The sequence below is a fragment of the Sander vitreus genome, chromosome 13 (assembly GCF_031162955.1).
Source record: "Sander vitreus isolate 19-12246 chromosome 13, sanVit1, whole genome shotgun sequence".
Taxonomy (NCBI): domain Eukaryota; kingdom Metazoa; phylum Chordata; class Actinopteri; order Perciformes; family Percidae; genus Sander; species Sander vitreus.
In genome coordinates this window covers 5,981,430-5,997,712 of record NC_135867.1, presented here as the reverse complement: position 1 = coordinate 5,997,712, position 16,283 = coordinate 5,981,430, and the positions used below count along the sequence as shown (strand labels likewise).

Genomic DNA, 16,283 nt, shown 5'->3' with positions numbered 1-16,283 from the left:
CTCTGATTCTCTAAAGGGTGAAATAACCAAAATAGTTTCCAGAGTTTCTTTCTTTTTCATTGCACCGATTGTAGCCTAACAGAAATGCTGCATACCGGGGGCACCATGGGTAAAAGCTGCAGATTACATGCGCGTTCATTCTTCAGCACCGCGGACAGCTCCGGAGCTGCGGACCTGAGCTGACCACTTCTGTCGGCCTCATCCAGAGAAATCCTCTGTTTTCTGTTTTCAGGTTATCAATCAACACAAACAGAACCGAAGACACCTGAGCGGCCAATATGAAGCATTTTCTGAGGTAAGAGACTCCATTATTGCAAATGATGCAGGGCAAATTTACATTTTATTTGTCAGAACGTGAAGGAATTCATTAAAGCGCCCCCTCTTCTGAGCCCGTCCTTTTTTATCTTCGATCTACTGTAACGACTTGTTTATACCGAATACTGTAGACTATGTATTCCCAGTTCTCCCATTTTAAGACCAATCGATTATGATATTGTGTGGCCAGTAAGTGGCTGATAAACTGGTTTGAGTGGGTCGTTTATAGAGGAGGCCTCTTAATTATGGAGCACATGTAACCGATTGGTGTCTCCATTAATAGATCTGTTGCGTTCGGTGTATTTCTGTACGTATTTATATATTTTATGATAAAGCCATATTGATAAATCACAAACTACATTATCAATCAAAAACAGTGCAGTTAAAGGTTTAACATATAGGCAATATCGTTTGTAATTAACCTTGTTAGTGTAAGATTTTTAATCTTCAGTAAATCCACATTAGTACCTAGTCATGTATACATTACATTACTGATATGCTCAAGTGTGTTTTGCTCCCAGGCAAATTAGCACATTTTAACAACAAGATAGTTCAAAATGCTGTACATAGGACATACAAAGGCACCAAGATATATAGATTTAAAAGAAACATACTAATAGGATTTAAAAAGAGTAAAATAGAATAGAAAAAGTAACCTGAAATGGAATAAACGGAGAATACAAGTTACAGCACTGCATTAGTGCAGTGCAATGAATCAATAGTTACACTTATTTGATTTATTTAAAGGCTTTGGTAAACAGAAGAAGTTTTACACTTTGATTTTAACAACCTGAGAATTTTTCTGGGAGTTTGTTCCAGATAGTTGGTGCAACAAAAACGAACACTGCTTCTCCATGTTTAGTGTTGACCCTTTTGACAGAAGTCAACACACATACACTTACAATTACTATCTATTATCACCCATCAACATATTGCAAAATCATTTATTTTATTGTATAATCATCCCTGACAAATGATGACAATACTAATAAATGAATAAATGAATACTGTAGGTTTCTCACACAATGCTTCCAATTCAGACCACATTTCCCATAAATCCTGCTGTTTCCTGCCCCCTACTTAGGATAATAAAACATTTTACTCCTTTTGCTTTGCTCTCAAATATATTTAGCTTCAATTACTTTCAATCAACAGTGGAGCCCAGCAGAGGCTGCCAAATATGTTTTACTGATGGCTTCCACAGTTTGTTTACAGTAATTGTACTAATGTACTAAAATGAACGTGATAATAGTTTACTGATGTAGATTCAAGTTCCACCTTTTATTGGTTTTGGCTGATCAGAGTATTGAGAAGGATTAAAGGAGTAGTACTACAGTGATTTAGTGTTGCACTTCCATTCAGTGAATGGACAGACACTAAAATCTAAGCAGCAGAGGTGGAGATATACTGACTTTTAGTTCCTAGTTTTGGGTCAAACTAGGATGCAATCACCAGCATATTTGCGTTACAGACTTCCTTTTTGGTAGACATCTACATCTTTGAAACTACACATTTCCCGAATTGTAACGCAGGCTGTTTTTAATTTGTAATTTGTCTTCAGGTCCAAACTGACATTTTCTGAGTTCCTCCAGACCCACAGGACACTTTGGGGGTCCATCCCAGTACCCACACGATTGTTTTGCAGTATTTATTGCTTGTACTTGTGTATTTCTGGTAATTTCCACAATCCCCAAGTGCCAGTTAAGACCTCAAGCATGTGAAGGTTTGCAGAGCTCACTGGGACACGCTTAAAATAATGAGGCCATCCAGTCATTCACACAAATACTGCCAAAATAGATGCAGCAAAGAAACTCCCGCTATTACAACAATGCCAACATTCGTCAGGAAAATTGTCCTGTGATATAAGCTCTGCACAAAAATGTCTTGATCAGGACTGAATTGCAGATTTCCAAACATTTTCCTAGTCTGTTCTAGTTACGGAGGAAATCAAATCCCGTTCTCATGCAAGCTGGGTGGAGCAGTCGGCGTTAGGTGCTGCACAGGCACCTGATCTATACATCAATGATCTATACATCATTGTTGCCTTTATAAGGTGTTGGTCATGTTCTAAACAAGAGGCAGGGGCAATACCATTCTTAAGTTTCTTCTTAATCAGTCATGATTATTTTACATATGTAAGAAAAGTAGAGTTAGTCAGATGCAGATAGTTAGCATATTATTATTCAAAATACGTCTACTTGTCAGCTTGACTACACGCAAATATTGTAGTGTGTGTATTTGGACCCACTTATTATCAGTGTTTTCACAGCCTAGTAAACAGACTTTTACTGTATGTGTAGAATCGATGGAGTACCCCTTTAAAATGAGGTTCAGTGTCACATATACTTTGTATCAATCGTCCCACCATCACCCGTTCTTGGTGCGCGATTCCTTGAAGGTGAAGAAAATGACAATGAAAATGTGTTTAACATGCCAGTCTCATCCACAGGACTAGCAGGAGGAATTAATCCTTCAGGGTTGTATTTGCCTTCATTTTATGTAGACATGGCAGATCATGTTATGCTGTGATCCGTCAGCATCAGGAGGATTTATTTCGACCTAAAAACGCTTTAAACTCTTTTCCACAAAAACAAACAAAGAGGGAAGTAAGGCCCTGCTTGTGTTTTAGGTTATGCTGATGTATTTTCTCAGCTTCATTGCCAATGTTAGCACTGTTAAAATAACACAACATTTGGGTTCTAAATGTGTGTTTCAGGATCATGAAATCAAATCATAGAAGGTTTTAAATTACAATAACATGACATGAGTTTCTTCCTTCTTCCTTTCCTGTTCAGTGTAGAGTGAAGCAGTTGGAGGCTGGCAATTATTTAGTCTTCACAGTTTCTTAATTGGTCGCTATGCGTTTCCCAAGACACAATCTCCATTTTCATTCTCAGTGTCAGCTGTAAAAATAGCACACTTTGATCTGCTGCAAGTCTAACCTGGTAGACTTGCAGAAGAAGTACATCACCGTTTTCTGACTCAGTTTGCTTTATATCTTCCTCCCTGCTCCTCTTTTTTTCTCTTATTTAGCCCATTTGACATGTCTTTATTTTGTAAAACTATGGGATTTTGACTATATATCCCCCAATATACTAAGATGCAAAGCTCTGAAGAATAAAACATACCTTTTATTTTGCTATAAAGGATCACAATCGTGATCGATACTAAAGTACATATCCCTCCTGTCTTCTTCTCTTCAGAGTGGTGACCCAGTTCTTTGTGTTCCTCTACTGTAAATGTCTGTGGCGGGGCCTGAAGTTTGTAGCCAGAAAGTTTACGGGACACTGCGAGCTGCAGCGAATCTGCTACAACAACAAGCATGGAGCCCGCAGGACCCTCAAGATAGGTAAGCCCACACACTGCCTGATTTAGGAAAATAAATATAAACTGAGATATCTGTTTTTGCAAAAAAATAACCCTTTTATTTGTATTTGTAGCCTATTTAATTATATATTGTTCATATTTATTTTTCTGGCTTTAAATGGAACATTGGAAATTAAAATACAATTACATGTTAGGGAGAATCTTTAGACCAATAGCAGTTTTCACAATTTAAACTCAATATGTAAATGTTCATTTCTGCCTTGAACCATATTCAAAATATATAGTTTTGAAGCTACTAAAAGTAATAATAATTTAAAGTCACTGTTTGCAGTTATCTTACACTTTGCAACCATTTCCTTCCAGAATCGTCTCTGAGGTTCTCCAAAAATGAGGTACGGGTCTATGGTGTGTCACTGAGTTTTCTAGCTTTAATCTGTTTATATATCTTTTCCCACGTTCTCCTCCCCCTGCTGTCCCTTTTGGTTGCTGCCATCTTTCTGTGTTTTCTGCTCTCGTCCTCTCCAGCTGCTGCAGTCTGCCCTCAGCATCCATCCTGATAAAGTGGAGAAAACCATTGAGGACATCATGGCGTTGAAGAAGATTAACCCTGACACCAACCCACAGTGAGACACTGCATTACATTATCACCTCACTGTGACTTTATCACTTACGTTAGGGTGTTGTGGTAAAGAAGATCAACACTTTGAATCCTCAGACTAACTGAACGTCAGTGCAGCTGTGGATAGTGAACAATTAACACGTTCGTCTTTATTCCGCTATCATTACTGACCTGCTCTCGAGCAAGGCACTGAACCCCAACCTGCTCAAACTGGGCTTTTGAGTGGCTCAGAACATAATACTGTGCTTGTACATTAATATATCAGAATGTCCTCATACAAACAGCCCTTCCTCTTCCCTGTGTGTCTCCCAGGTTGGGCATCTCGCTCCAGGCCAGCCTGCTGCAGATTGTGGGCTACAGGAGCCTGGTGGCGGAGGTGGAGAAGCTGCGCAAGGAGCCGTACGACTGTGAAAACCCAGAGCACGAGGACATGCTGATGAAGGTATAAATAGTCCTAACAGGAATATATATATAATATATGTACAGTATAATGGTAGGATTGGCATTGTATTTAGATCATTGTAACATAAAGCCTCATTCATAGTTTACAATTGTAATCACTTGTCGAGAAGAAATCATTTAACTTTACTAAGCTGTGGCGTGTGTGTGTGTGTGTGTGTGTGTGTGTGTGTGTGTGTGTGTGTGTGTGTGTGTCGCAGCTGTGGAAGGAGCTGCGTCCTGACACACCTCTCACTGGACGCATCTCTAAACAGTGGTGTGAGATTGGTTTCCAGGGCAGCGATCCCAAGACTGATTTCAGAGGCATGGGCCTGCTGGGCCTGCACAACCTGCTGTGAGCTCTTTTTCTGTAAAACACTGATCATAATCCAAAGACATGTTACACTTTAATGGGATAAGACTATAATAAGACATATTAGTGGTTGCATTTGGACTTTTACATACACAAGACCTGAAAAAAAATGTGCTGTGAGACAATAGCTACTAGTAATACTCGAAAATGAAACTTAAATATTCTTAAATTCCCTTTTTGTGAATCTTCTCTCGTCTTTCTGCAGGTATTTCGCAGAACATGACAAGGCCACTGCCCTGCAAATGCTCCACGACTCCCTGCAACCAAAGCACAAGTTAGCAGCTCCCTTTTTCTCAACTTTTACCCAAAGCAGGATAAAATTAAAGGAATACACCGAGTGATTTGGTAGAAAGTCTGTCTGGTTGACCGGTGTATTCTCAGGAGAACAGCAACTACAGGGAAGTAGGGATCCAAAAACTGAGGAAATGTGAGCTTTTAGCAGAAACTGAGAGTGTCAAACATGTACATGTACTGTATGTATGGCAGGTGGTTCATAGAAACTGTACAGCTAAAAATAACTTAACATCAGAAGAGCTCAATAGCTCAGCTATAAAATCATGGACATTTTAGCGCCCCAATCCTGATCAAATTAGTGCTAATCACCAGCATCTATAATGTCCAATAATAAAGCAGATTGGAAGCCGCTCAATGTTCAACATCAGTTAATGCAGCTTTAAAATCTTTCTACCTGACATGTGGTGTGTCTCTTTAACTTTAAACTGCACTCAGTCATTCATTCCTACAGCTTGATGTCATTCACTGCCTTCTTTTATTGACTGCTGCTGCTGCTGCTCGTATTGTTTGTCATCGACATCTAAGTGGGCTGTCTCATTTCACAAATGAAGATTTGCTTTCTTTTTCTTCTCCACCTCCACCTCCTTTCCACCCATGCCTCCCTCTCTGACTCTCACATGCACTGTTGTAGGAGCACACACAGAAATCCAAGGTACTTGATTTCACTTTCATTCTTTTCACTGAATTCATAGCTTCCTTTTTTGGGCTGATGTTTCATGCATTTAAAGCTGCACTAAGCACAATTTATGTATACGTTATTTGCACTTGGTCATCTCATCATCAACACAGGCCCCCACGCAGACAGATGCTGTAAACATGTTTTTATTTAATACAATTCCTGAATGGATAATAGATCAACACATTCACACTCCCAATGCGTCAATTACAGCCGCTTGGCCAGGACCCCTTGGCTTCACTTTTTAACACGCTGGTGATGCCCCTTTGGCATCATTTTTCAGCATGCAGGGTAGTCCAGTTTTCAATTCAAACAACACTACGTTCTCATCCCAACTCGTCACATAGTGACACTTTCACATTGGCATCTCTTACCCTTACGTACCCCTGCGCGTCGAACTGTCACTATAGTTGAGGTTTTAAAGATGGGAAACACATGGTCTACGTTCAGACTGCAGGCAAAAGTTACCCAAATCAGATTTTTTTGGGGGTCAAATGACCAGGTTAGACTTCTTCAGAAGTAGTGTGAACACTCAAATCTTGCCCAGATCAGATTTTTTTCAAATCAGATTTATTCCACTTCCATATGTGGTCCTGAATCAGACCCAGGACTGATCTTTTTTAAATGCGGCCGCAGTGTGAACAACCAAGGCGGATTTGATGTGACTTTAACGTCAATCTACATCGACATTTGTCAAAATTATGCGCCGGCGGGAGTTAGCCCTAGACACAGACAGATAATCAAAAGTTGCCCTCGACATCTGAAAGTTTTGAATAAACTGCGTCTCTGTGAAGCTAATTCACAACGCAGTCCCACCACTCATGGCTTCGTCTCTGCATCCACACAGACCTCTGTAGTGTATTTGCAGCCATAACCCCGCAAAAGTCCAAAATAGCCAATTTGGCTCTCTTTTTCTTCATTCTTCTCCTCCTCAGCACCTGGTCATTAATGTTACGGCTGCCATTACACAAACATTTTGAAATAAAAGCGAAAATGCTTACTTCCTCCATAACCTCCCTAACTTTAGCGTGCTGCATCTGAACAGCGTGCTGCATCTGATGTCATTGTTATTGTTCTTTTGCGCATGCGGGTCAGTTCGAAACCGCAAACAGTTCACACTGGAAGGTAATGTGAACAGCCAAACAAAAAATGGGATCTGAGCAAAAAATCCAAGACTTGCGGTGTGAACGTAGCCCTAATGCTAAATAACACCACTTAGCAAAGGTTAGGGAAAGATCATGGGTGGGGTTAAAAGAAAAGTAAAGTAACTAAAGTGACACACGGGACACAAATGGGACATGAATCCCTGTCTCCGGGTGAAAGTCCTGTGTTGTTTCTTTAATACTCATTCCTCCCATTGTCGCTCTTCATACTACATCACCTAACAGCGCCGCGGTCGTGCAGTTGCTCAAATAGCCACTTATTATACATCTATGCTGAGAGCCCAGTGCGTCCCTTACAGACGCTAAGGGGGCTACCGTATTTGACGAGTTGGCAGTGAGAAGGGGTTGAATATATTGATGGGTGTGCCCCCACATTTGAATTAATAAGAGAAAACAAAAATAGCAATGGTAATAATAGTTTTAGTAATGGCAAAAGACTGAGTACATTCACTTTTAGAATACATACCTTTTATGGATAATTGGTATATGTGTGTATATTATTTTGAAACCGATTAAAAAAGTTTAGAGTAATTGCTACAAAATTTCAAACTCATTTCAGATTTGACATTTTTTACCTTGGACCTGACCTCAGATTAAAACCTCTGACTCAATATTTGAGGACTTGACTTCAACACTGCTTAACTGTAAATCTATAATGTTGACCATATACAGACAAAAACAAATCAAAAGGCCATTGCAGAATATACCAAAACCATGTAAAGAAACTAAGTGACATGTATGAGTTTACATTTGTATACCTTTGAACAATCTGTTCCAGTTTTACAGCCTTGCCGTGATATGCTGTTTCCACAAGAAATGCAACAGTTCAAGAAGCAAGCTCATAAAATGTTTATTGTGACTTTAAGATTTCTCACAAGGTTTTGTGGTGCACTCAGTGTTGTTTCATATGTAGACAGCACACGACTCAAGTGTTGTGTCCTTCACAGTGAGATAAACAAGCCTGAATGGGAACAGAAGAACCTAGACAAAGCAATTGGGTAAGTGTCTGCACTCTGCACATGTGCTGTATGATGGCATGCATGAGTGTGTGTGGAGGAGGCAGAACTGGGCTACTGTTGTTGGAGCTGTGCAACTTTTTTTAGTTTTAGTAGCGAAGGGGCTCTGTGATGTGGCCATGGAGTGTGTATATGCAGGAAGTGTTTTAGCTGTGTGTGTGTCCTCCTGCCTCCAGTCTGCATCAGCTCTGATAAACACCAAGGACTCACTCGAAAAAACACACACAGTCACACAAAATCCTCCTACAAATCCTACACAGTATTGTGAGGGAACTCCAGCAGAGCAGCAAGCTGTAAACCGCAGGCCCCGAGGCGGCAGTAGCTCAGTCTGTGGGGACTTGGCTTAGTAACCGGAGGATCGCTGGTTCAAATCCCAGCACGGACAGAGCGCAGAGTGTGGACTGGTAACTGGAGAGGTGCAAGGTCCCCTCCTGGGCACTGCCGAGGTGCCCTTGAGTAAGGCACCAAAGCCCAGAGGCGCCCTCCTGTGAGGCAGCCCCCTCGCTATGTATGATAATAAGTCCTGTCTGTACATGTGTGCATTTGGTGTGTGTGTGAATATAAGGTATATAACAACAGAGTGAAAATATTTAAATTAGATTTCCCCTTGTGGGATTCATAAAGTATATCTCATTCTTCTTCAGTCATTTACTGTGACAGTGTCTGTACTAAAGGGATAGTTCATGATTGGTATACAGCGTTCTCCACCATATCCATCACCTCATGTGAACCCTGTGTATTTTGCGATGAAGTGAAAGTTGGGTGGTAAAGGATGTTGAGTATTTTTTCCTTTTGATGCTAAATGACAATAAAAATATTTATAATTCTTATATATTTTGTTTAGATGTAAGATGTTTTTAGTAGGGTAATTTTTTTTTCTCCACGTTTTTCAGGAAACTTTGACACTTTTATCCTCTGTTCCACTAGCTCAGGGGTCAGCAACCTTAGGCACCATTGATAATATGTGTTTTTTGGAAATGTTCCAATCTAAATGCAAAATAACCTCTTTCACAGCCATTGGCAGGAGCACAGTCTGTTATTTACGGTAGTTTCATTGACTTTTTCCCATCCGCATTCCGCGAAAACCCGCCCTACTCTGCGTCTGATTGGCTAGTACTCCTACTTGCCTTCTGCGTAGAATGCAGCACAAAGGAAAAAAAAAAAAAAAAACACTGCCTGAGCGGGCTCGATATATGATGGCAGGCTTAATGGTGATATGGCACACTTATTAACAAAAACATTTTAAAATGGCACTTCATATTAAAAAGGTTGCCGACCTCTACTACCTCAAGTCAGTTTACTTTATATAGCACAATATTGCAAATCACAAATTTGCCTCAGGGGTTTTTACAAGCATACCCTCTATCCTTAGCCCATCAATTTGGATAAGGAAAAACTCTCCCCGAAAAGAAACTTTAACAGGGAAAAGAATAGTGACTCCCTTATTGAGCATTTCTGTCATCGTTCTTTCTGAAAAACATAAACGTGTTCCTGGGATTTATTTGAGACAAAATTGGCATCCACTACAGGAATTGCTATTTTAACACCGATTAATTTGTCAACATACAAAGAAACTACAGCTCCCATGTGAATCTAAGGTTTGGTTTTCATCCATATCAATAATGTCCACCAAACACCCGCTTCTTAAGTCATATTTCCAACTTTTTAGCTCTAATGACGATCTCTTTTGTCTCCAGTGAATGTCAAGGGCTTATGGGAAATAAAGTCTGTTAAAGTCTGTTCAAAAACCACATCATCCACACTTCTCCAGTTGAACCATCAAACATACAAAAACTTCCTACAAACTAACATCATTTTGTATGACCTCCTTCCAGATACTCCTTTGCCATTGTGGGCATCAACATCACAGACCTGGCCTACTCTCTGCTGGTGACTGGAGCTCTGAAGACCCACCTGTACAATGTGGCCCCAGAGATGCCAAGCCTGCTCCACTTCCAGCAGACCTTCTGTGAGTTCAGTTGCTGCAAAATCAGATATGAATCTAGATTTTGTTTTTGTGCTTATACTTTATGTGTTGGCCTGTTTTGGTTCACCAGTATTTTTTCACCGTTAAAGTAAGGACACGCTGGTAAGATTTTGACATAAAGATTTAAAAAAAAATCAAATGGAAAATTAGATAGGAAAGCTGAGATATGAAAGGGGAGAGAGAGAGGGGAAGCGTGCAGGAAAACCATCACAGGTCAGACTCAAACCCTGGACCTTCTGTGTCGAGAAATAAACCTCTGCACATGTGCACCCGCTCTACCAACAGAGCTAATTGGCCACTGTATAGCACATTTTAACACTAAAACACTGCCTGCTGACTTACAAAAGATTAAAAGCTGAAATTGACTTGACACATAATCCAAATTGTCAATAGCTATTATCTTTCAATAAGACATATCAGTTAAAAACAAGCAGAGGTGGAAGAAGTACTCAGATCCTTTACTTAAGTAAAGGTTGCAATATCACAGTGTAGAAATACTCTGTTACAAGTAAAAGTCCTGCAATCAAATGTTGACTTAAAGCTATAGTGCGTAGTTTCTGTCTGCCCCATGAGGAATTCTAAGTAATGACAACAACACTGTCGGCGCGTCCACATGATACAGCCTTCCGTGATCGCGCACGCAGCTGATTTTTTTAAAATTTTTATATAATTTATTAATTGAAAATTTTCAAAACAACAACAAAACCCAACAACAATGTAATGGAGTCATCATAATTTAACATCAAACCCCTCCCACCCCAAATGACTGTGGTGTACACAGATAAAACGAGAGAATAAAAAAAAATAAGGAAAAGGTGAGACAAATAAGTTAAATCACGATAGCTACAAAAATGCTACATTCACAGTTGTGACACGAGTACCATGTATAAAAAATAAATTAAATTTAAATTTAAAAAAAAGTACAGAAGTTTGTAGGTACAAGAGATAAACGTACTAACAGGAGCAGGCTTGGATGAAACTGTATCATTGTCTTATATAGCATTGTGTTACACTCAACCTTCCGGCAGTTTGCCCGCACTTTAGGTGGATTATAGAGCCACACGTAAGCCCCAAACACTAGTGCCAGCAACTCCCTAAAGGACACTGCAGCACAGTTTTCAAGTTTGACCCTGGGCATCACAATTAGGAGATATTCCATTATGTAGAAAGGTTACAAATCCTCCCCAACATTTATCGAAGAGTGACGGCTTTTTCTTAAGATTAAACATGATCTTCTCTGACTTTAAGTATGATGAGAGCTCTTTAAGCCACAAAGAAACCTCAGGGGTTTCCTCATTTTTCCAGTGAATGGCTATACATTTATTAGCTGCGATCAGGGCTAGTCTGACAAAGCGAGTATTGCCTCTTGCATTGATTGGTAAAACTGACAGATCCCCCAATAGTGTCAGTCGTGGGTTGGTTGGGATTTCCACCCCCACAATTGTTTTAACTATGTCCAAGATGGATCTCCAGTACTGCTCCAGATTTCTACATGTCCAGAACATATGTAGAAGAGTACCTGCTTCAGTCTTACATCTGGGACAGTATTCCGAGTAGCTACAATTCATCCTATGAAGGCGCTGAGGTGTCAGATAAACCCTGTGAATAAGAATAAGAATATTAAACTGCAAGAGTTTGTGTCTACTGTTGTAGGAGAATGATTGAGAGCTCTTACAAATCTCCTCCCATTCAAAGTCCTCGAAAGCATAATCAATGTCCATTTCCCACTTAACTTTCACATTAAGGGTTTTGTTTTCTGCCAGGCTCATGAGTCTGTTATAGGCATAGGATAAAAAGTCTTTAGGATTTTTGGAACTTTACTCTGATTTCATGCCATATTTTAGATGTGTGTTTTATCATTGGGTTTTGAGTTACCTTTTTTTTGACTGTGATAGGAGTGAATAAATGGAATGCTTGACAATATTTCTGCTGTATGAGATTGTTCGATTTGTTTCCAGGCTGGAGGATGCTCTATATTTTTAATCCAAGTCCAAACGGCTCTGGATTGAGCAGCCTAATAATATAATTGAAAGTCAGGCAGGTTTAGACCTCCTTGTTCGGTGGGGCGGCAGAGGGTTTTGAGTTTTACTCTGGGAACTTTACCGTTCCACAAGAATCTAGAAATCAGTCTGTCCAGATTTTTAAAAAAGGTTTTGGGGATTGGAGTTGGAAGCGCTTGGAATAGGTAAAGAAATTTAGGTAAAACATTCATTTTTATACAGTTTATTCATCCAATTAGGGATATAGGTAGGGACTTCCACCTTTCCAAATCTGCTTCTGTTTTTTTAAGCAGGGGTTCATAGTTGAGAGAGTAAATCTGATGTAATTGATTGGGTATCTGTACACCAAGGTAACAGAGCTTATAGGGTTCCCAATAAAAATAAATGTTTCCCCTTGATAATCCTTGGGCAACTGGGTTTAGAGGCATTACCACACTTTTATGTTTGTTTATTTTGTACCCAGAAATGCAGCTATATTCGTCTAACAGGGTACAGAGGGCAAGAAGAGATGACGTCACATTAGTCAAGTAGAGTATAATATCATCAGCATATAGCGAAATTGTATGTTTTTCATTTTCAACCATAATGCCCTCTATGGCAGGGTGTGCTCTAATAGCAATTGCGAGCGGTTCGACCGCCACCGCGAAGAGGAGCGGGGACAGGGGACAGCCCTGGCGCGTGCCATGTGAGAGAGGGAAGAGAGATGAGGTATCAGTATTTGTTCGTATCATCGCCGATGGGTTGAGATATATCATTCGTATCAAGTTTGGGCCAAAGTTCATCTTTTGTAAAACTGCAAAAAGAAAGGGCCATTCTAAACGATCAAATGCCTTTTCGGCGTCTAAAGAAAGGGCAATGACAGGCATGTTAATTTGTCCGGCACAGTGAATAATATCAAGAAACCTACGAATGTTATCAGAGGAAAAACGGTTTTGAATGAAGCCAGTCTGGTCTTTATTTATAAGACTAGGGATCACTTTCTCCAGTCTGGTAGCTATAACCTTGGTAAATATCTTGTATTCTGACGACAAGAGGGCTATGGGCCTATAGGAGCCACAGAGTTTTGGGTCTTTGCCTGGTTTTAGCAGAACAGTAATCAAAGCCTGTTCTAAAGTTTTAGGTAATTGGTGGATTTCAATTGCATGCTTAAACATTTCCATCAACGGTGAGATTAGGCTAGATGTAAAGGTTTTAAAAAAAAAACCCATAGGAAATCCATCTGGCCCTGGCAATTTTCCTGCTGAAAGGGAGCAACAGACCCGTGTAGAAGGGACAAGGTCGGGATGAATACAAAAATCCTCCGGCCAGGCAGGACCATACAAACCAGGCACCGGGTGTGAAGAGGAGCTTCCCGGGCGACCAAAGGCAGTGTTATTCGTCCCTCACTGTCTGTATTCCCTCTCCTCCGGGAGATTCGTCCCGCCGGTATGACATGAAACAGGATCGAGGTGTTTAGTCCAGGTTGTCCGGGAAGATGGTTATTCCTGGGGTAGCACGTCCGGGTGATATTTCCTCAAATAATTTTCAGCAGCTTGCGGCGTTGTGAAGGTGCGTCGCCCTCCCTTTAGATCCATTGAGAAGGTGGTTGGGTGTAGTAGCCTGAAAGTGATGTTCTTTTCTTTGAGTCTCCATTTTAGTGGAGCAAAGGCTTTCCTCTTTTTGTACAGGACTGTAGACATATCTCTGAAAATCATGATGGTCGAATTGCCGTATTGCAGTGAGCTTTTGTCCCGGGCTGCGTTGATGATCTTGACCGTGTCAGAGAAGCGGAGGAGTCGGATCACAATAGCGCGGGGTCTAGTGCCGTCTGCTGGGCATTGTAACAGAGATCTATGAGCACGCTCCACTTCGAAAGTTTCCCCATCAATATCGAGTATCTTGGGTAGCCATTCTTGTATGAATGCCACTGTGTCCTTCCCCTCCACTCCTTCTGGGAAGCCGACCAGCCTCAGGTTTTTTCTGTGGGCTCTGTTTTCTTGGTCGACCAGTTGTTCCCTCAGCTCTCTCAGTTCACCCTCCGTGTTTTTCCTGTAGTCGTCCAGCTCACGCTGCAAGGCAGTTAGCGAGTCATCAAACTCACACTGTTTTCCCTCGACGCACTTGACTCGGTTTCCAATGGCTTCGTTATCACTGACAATTTTCTCCATCGTTTCAGAAAGTCTAGTCAAACGTCCCTCAATCATGGACTCAATCCTTTGTATCCCCTTTTCCATCTCAGATATGAACCATTGTGGGGGGTTGTCAGCTAGTTCACTGCCGTTGCTGCTAGCAGTCGGTGCGGGAGCTAGCCGGTTTTTATCTTCTCTCGTTGTTGTTCCTTCAGTCTTTTTTGGTGGCATGGTCTCACTTTCAGTGTAATCACTTGTAGAAGCAAGGATAGTGTGAAATTATTTCACTAAAGAATCGGTAGAAGACTAATTCCGGCAAGCTAGTGAGCAGAGGTCAGCACCATGCGTCTGCTTCCTACGCCTCCATAACCGGAAGTTGGAGCTGATAGTCTTAATTAGCTTTGTAGCAACTCATTTGGCAATGGCTTGAATGCAACGGATGTTCATTAATATCAAAAAGTTACGCACTAAAGCTTTAAGTAAAAGTACAAAAGTATTATTACCATCAAAATATACTTAAAGTACCAAAAGTACTCATTAGAGTATATTATTGGATTACAATCCTTGATGAATTAATGTGTCCATCACTTTATTTGTTGAAACTGGTAGGTGGAGCTCATTTTAACTACTTTATCTGTTGGGTGAATTGTCACCAACACAGAAGTTTTATCTTAACCTATAATAATACGTAATCATTCATTTGTTGATAATGTTTTATTATGAATATAAAGTAATTTACTAAAGTAATTAAATGCAGTGGAGTAAAAAAATGCTACATTTCCTCAAAATTAGTACTTAAGTCTAGCAGTTGAGTAAATGTCCTTAGTTACATTTCACCACTGAAACCCAGTGTGAATGAGTAACGTGACAGCTGGTGAGTTTTTGATTTAAGTGAAGTTTGTTTCTCCTCTGTTTTGTTGAGAGAAGTTAGCTAGTTGCTAACTTTGTCAGAAGAAACCAAAACGGTAAAACTATTGGCCTGAAAACCAAACCAATGAAGGACGCTATGAAGCTCCATAGAGCTGAGGCTAAAAATATTGATTATATACTCACACATGAAGGATCATTTTTTCCCCTCTTCTTCATGGCAGGTTACCTGATGCAGGAGTTCCACCGTTTCTGGATCGAGGAGGATCCCAGCGACATAATGGAGTTCAACCGGGTCCGCTCCAAGTTCCACAGGAGGATCCTGCGACAGCTGAAGAACCCGGACATGGCTCTGTGCCCCCACTTCTCCGCCTCCCACCTCCACCTGGTCAACCTGTAAACACACAATCCCCTGACCCTCCCCACTGAACCCTTCATACCCCCACAGAGGTCTCCCCTGGATGTCCGGTAGGCCAACTAAAAAAATCTGAGCACCCTTTACACTTAATATACACGGTCCCTCAAACAGCTGGACACATCTGAGGGGTGGCTCTGTTCCTTCTCTGCTCAGTCCATCTCGTCTCAGCTAACGTCATGTCGCGTCACTGCCAAAAGCTCACTCAACCACGGCACACACACAGAGAGATACACACACACACACACACACACACACACACACACACACACACACACACACACACACACACACACACACACACACACACACACACACTGCCTCTACACCCTCTGCACTGCAGCGGTACACCACCAGCATCAGAGATGACCATAGCGATTGTAGATGTGCTTGAGGAGGGTGCACCACACAACTCATCATTATCTGTTGCTTTAATGATTTATAACGATTGTATCACAGCTGATACACCTCAGTCATGGACCCTGTGCTTATTCTCATAACAAACCCAAATTTTCAGCCAAAAAAATAAGAAGAAAAAAAATCCCTTTTTTTAAATTGCAACGTAGTGCTCATCAGTTCATTATATATTTTGCTAGTCTGGCTTTCAGACCCGAGGTTAAACGTGTCAAAACCAATATTTTGTATTAAATATGAAGAGCTATAGATATATAATGTAAGTTTAAAT

General features: G+C 40.7%; 1 protein-coding gene across 2 annotated transcripts; it reads left to right on the top strand.

The window, feature by feature from the left end:
- The first annotated feature begins 278 nt into the window (after positions 1-278).
- Positions 279-15,583, top strand: elmod1 (ELMO/CED-12 domain containing 1). 2 transcript variants are annotated; one of them, XM_078266184.1, is made up of 11 exons: positions 279-295; positions 3,519-3,664; positions 4,006-4,034; positions 4,168-4,265; positions 4,574-4,703; positions 4,921-5,054; positions 5,278-5,346; positions 5,479-5,499; positions 8,153-8,203; positions 10,057-10,190; positions 15,408-15,583. In XM_078266184.1, exons 1-11 carry the CDS (start codon positions 279-281, stop codon positions 15,581-15,583), a joined length of 1,005 nt encoding a protein of 334 aa, XP_078122310.1. The 2 variants fall into 2 exon arrangements, with proteins under 2 accessions (XP_078122310.1, XP_078122311.1); XM_078266185.1 differs by lacking the exon at positions 5,479-5,499.
- Positions 15,584-16,283: the final 700 nt, after the last annotated feature.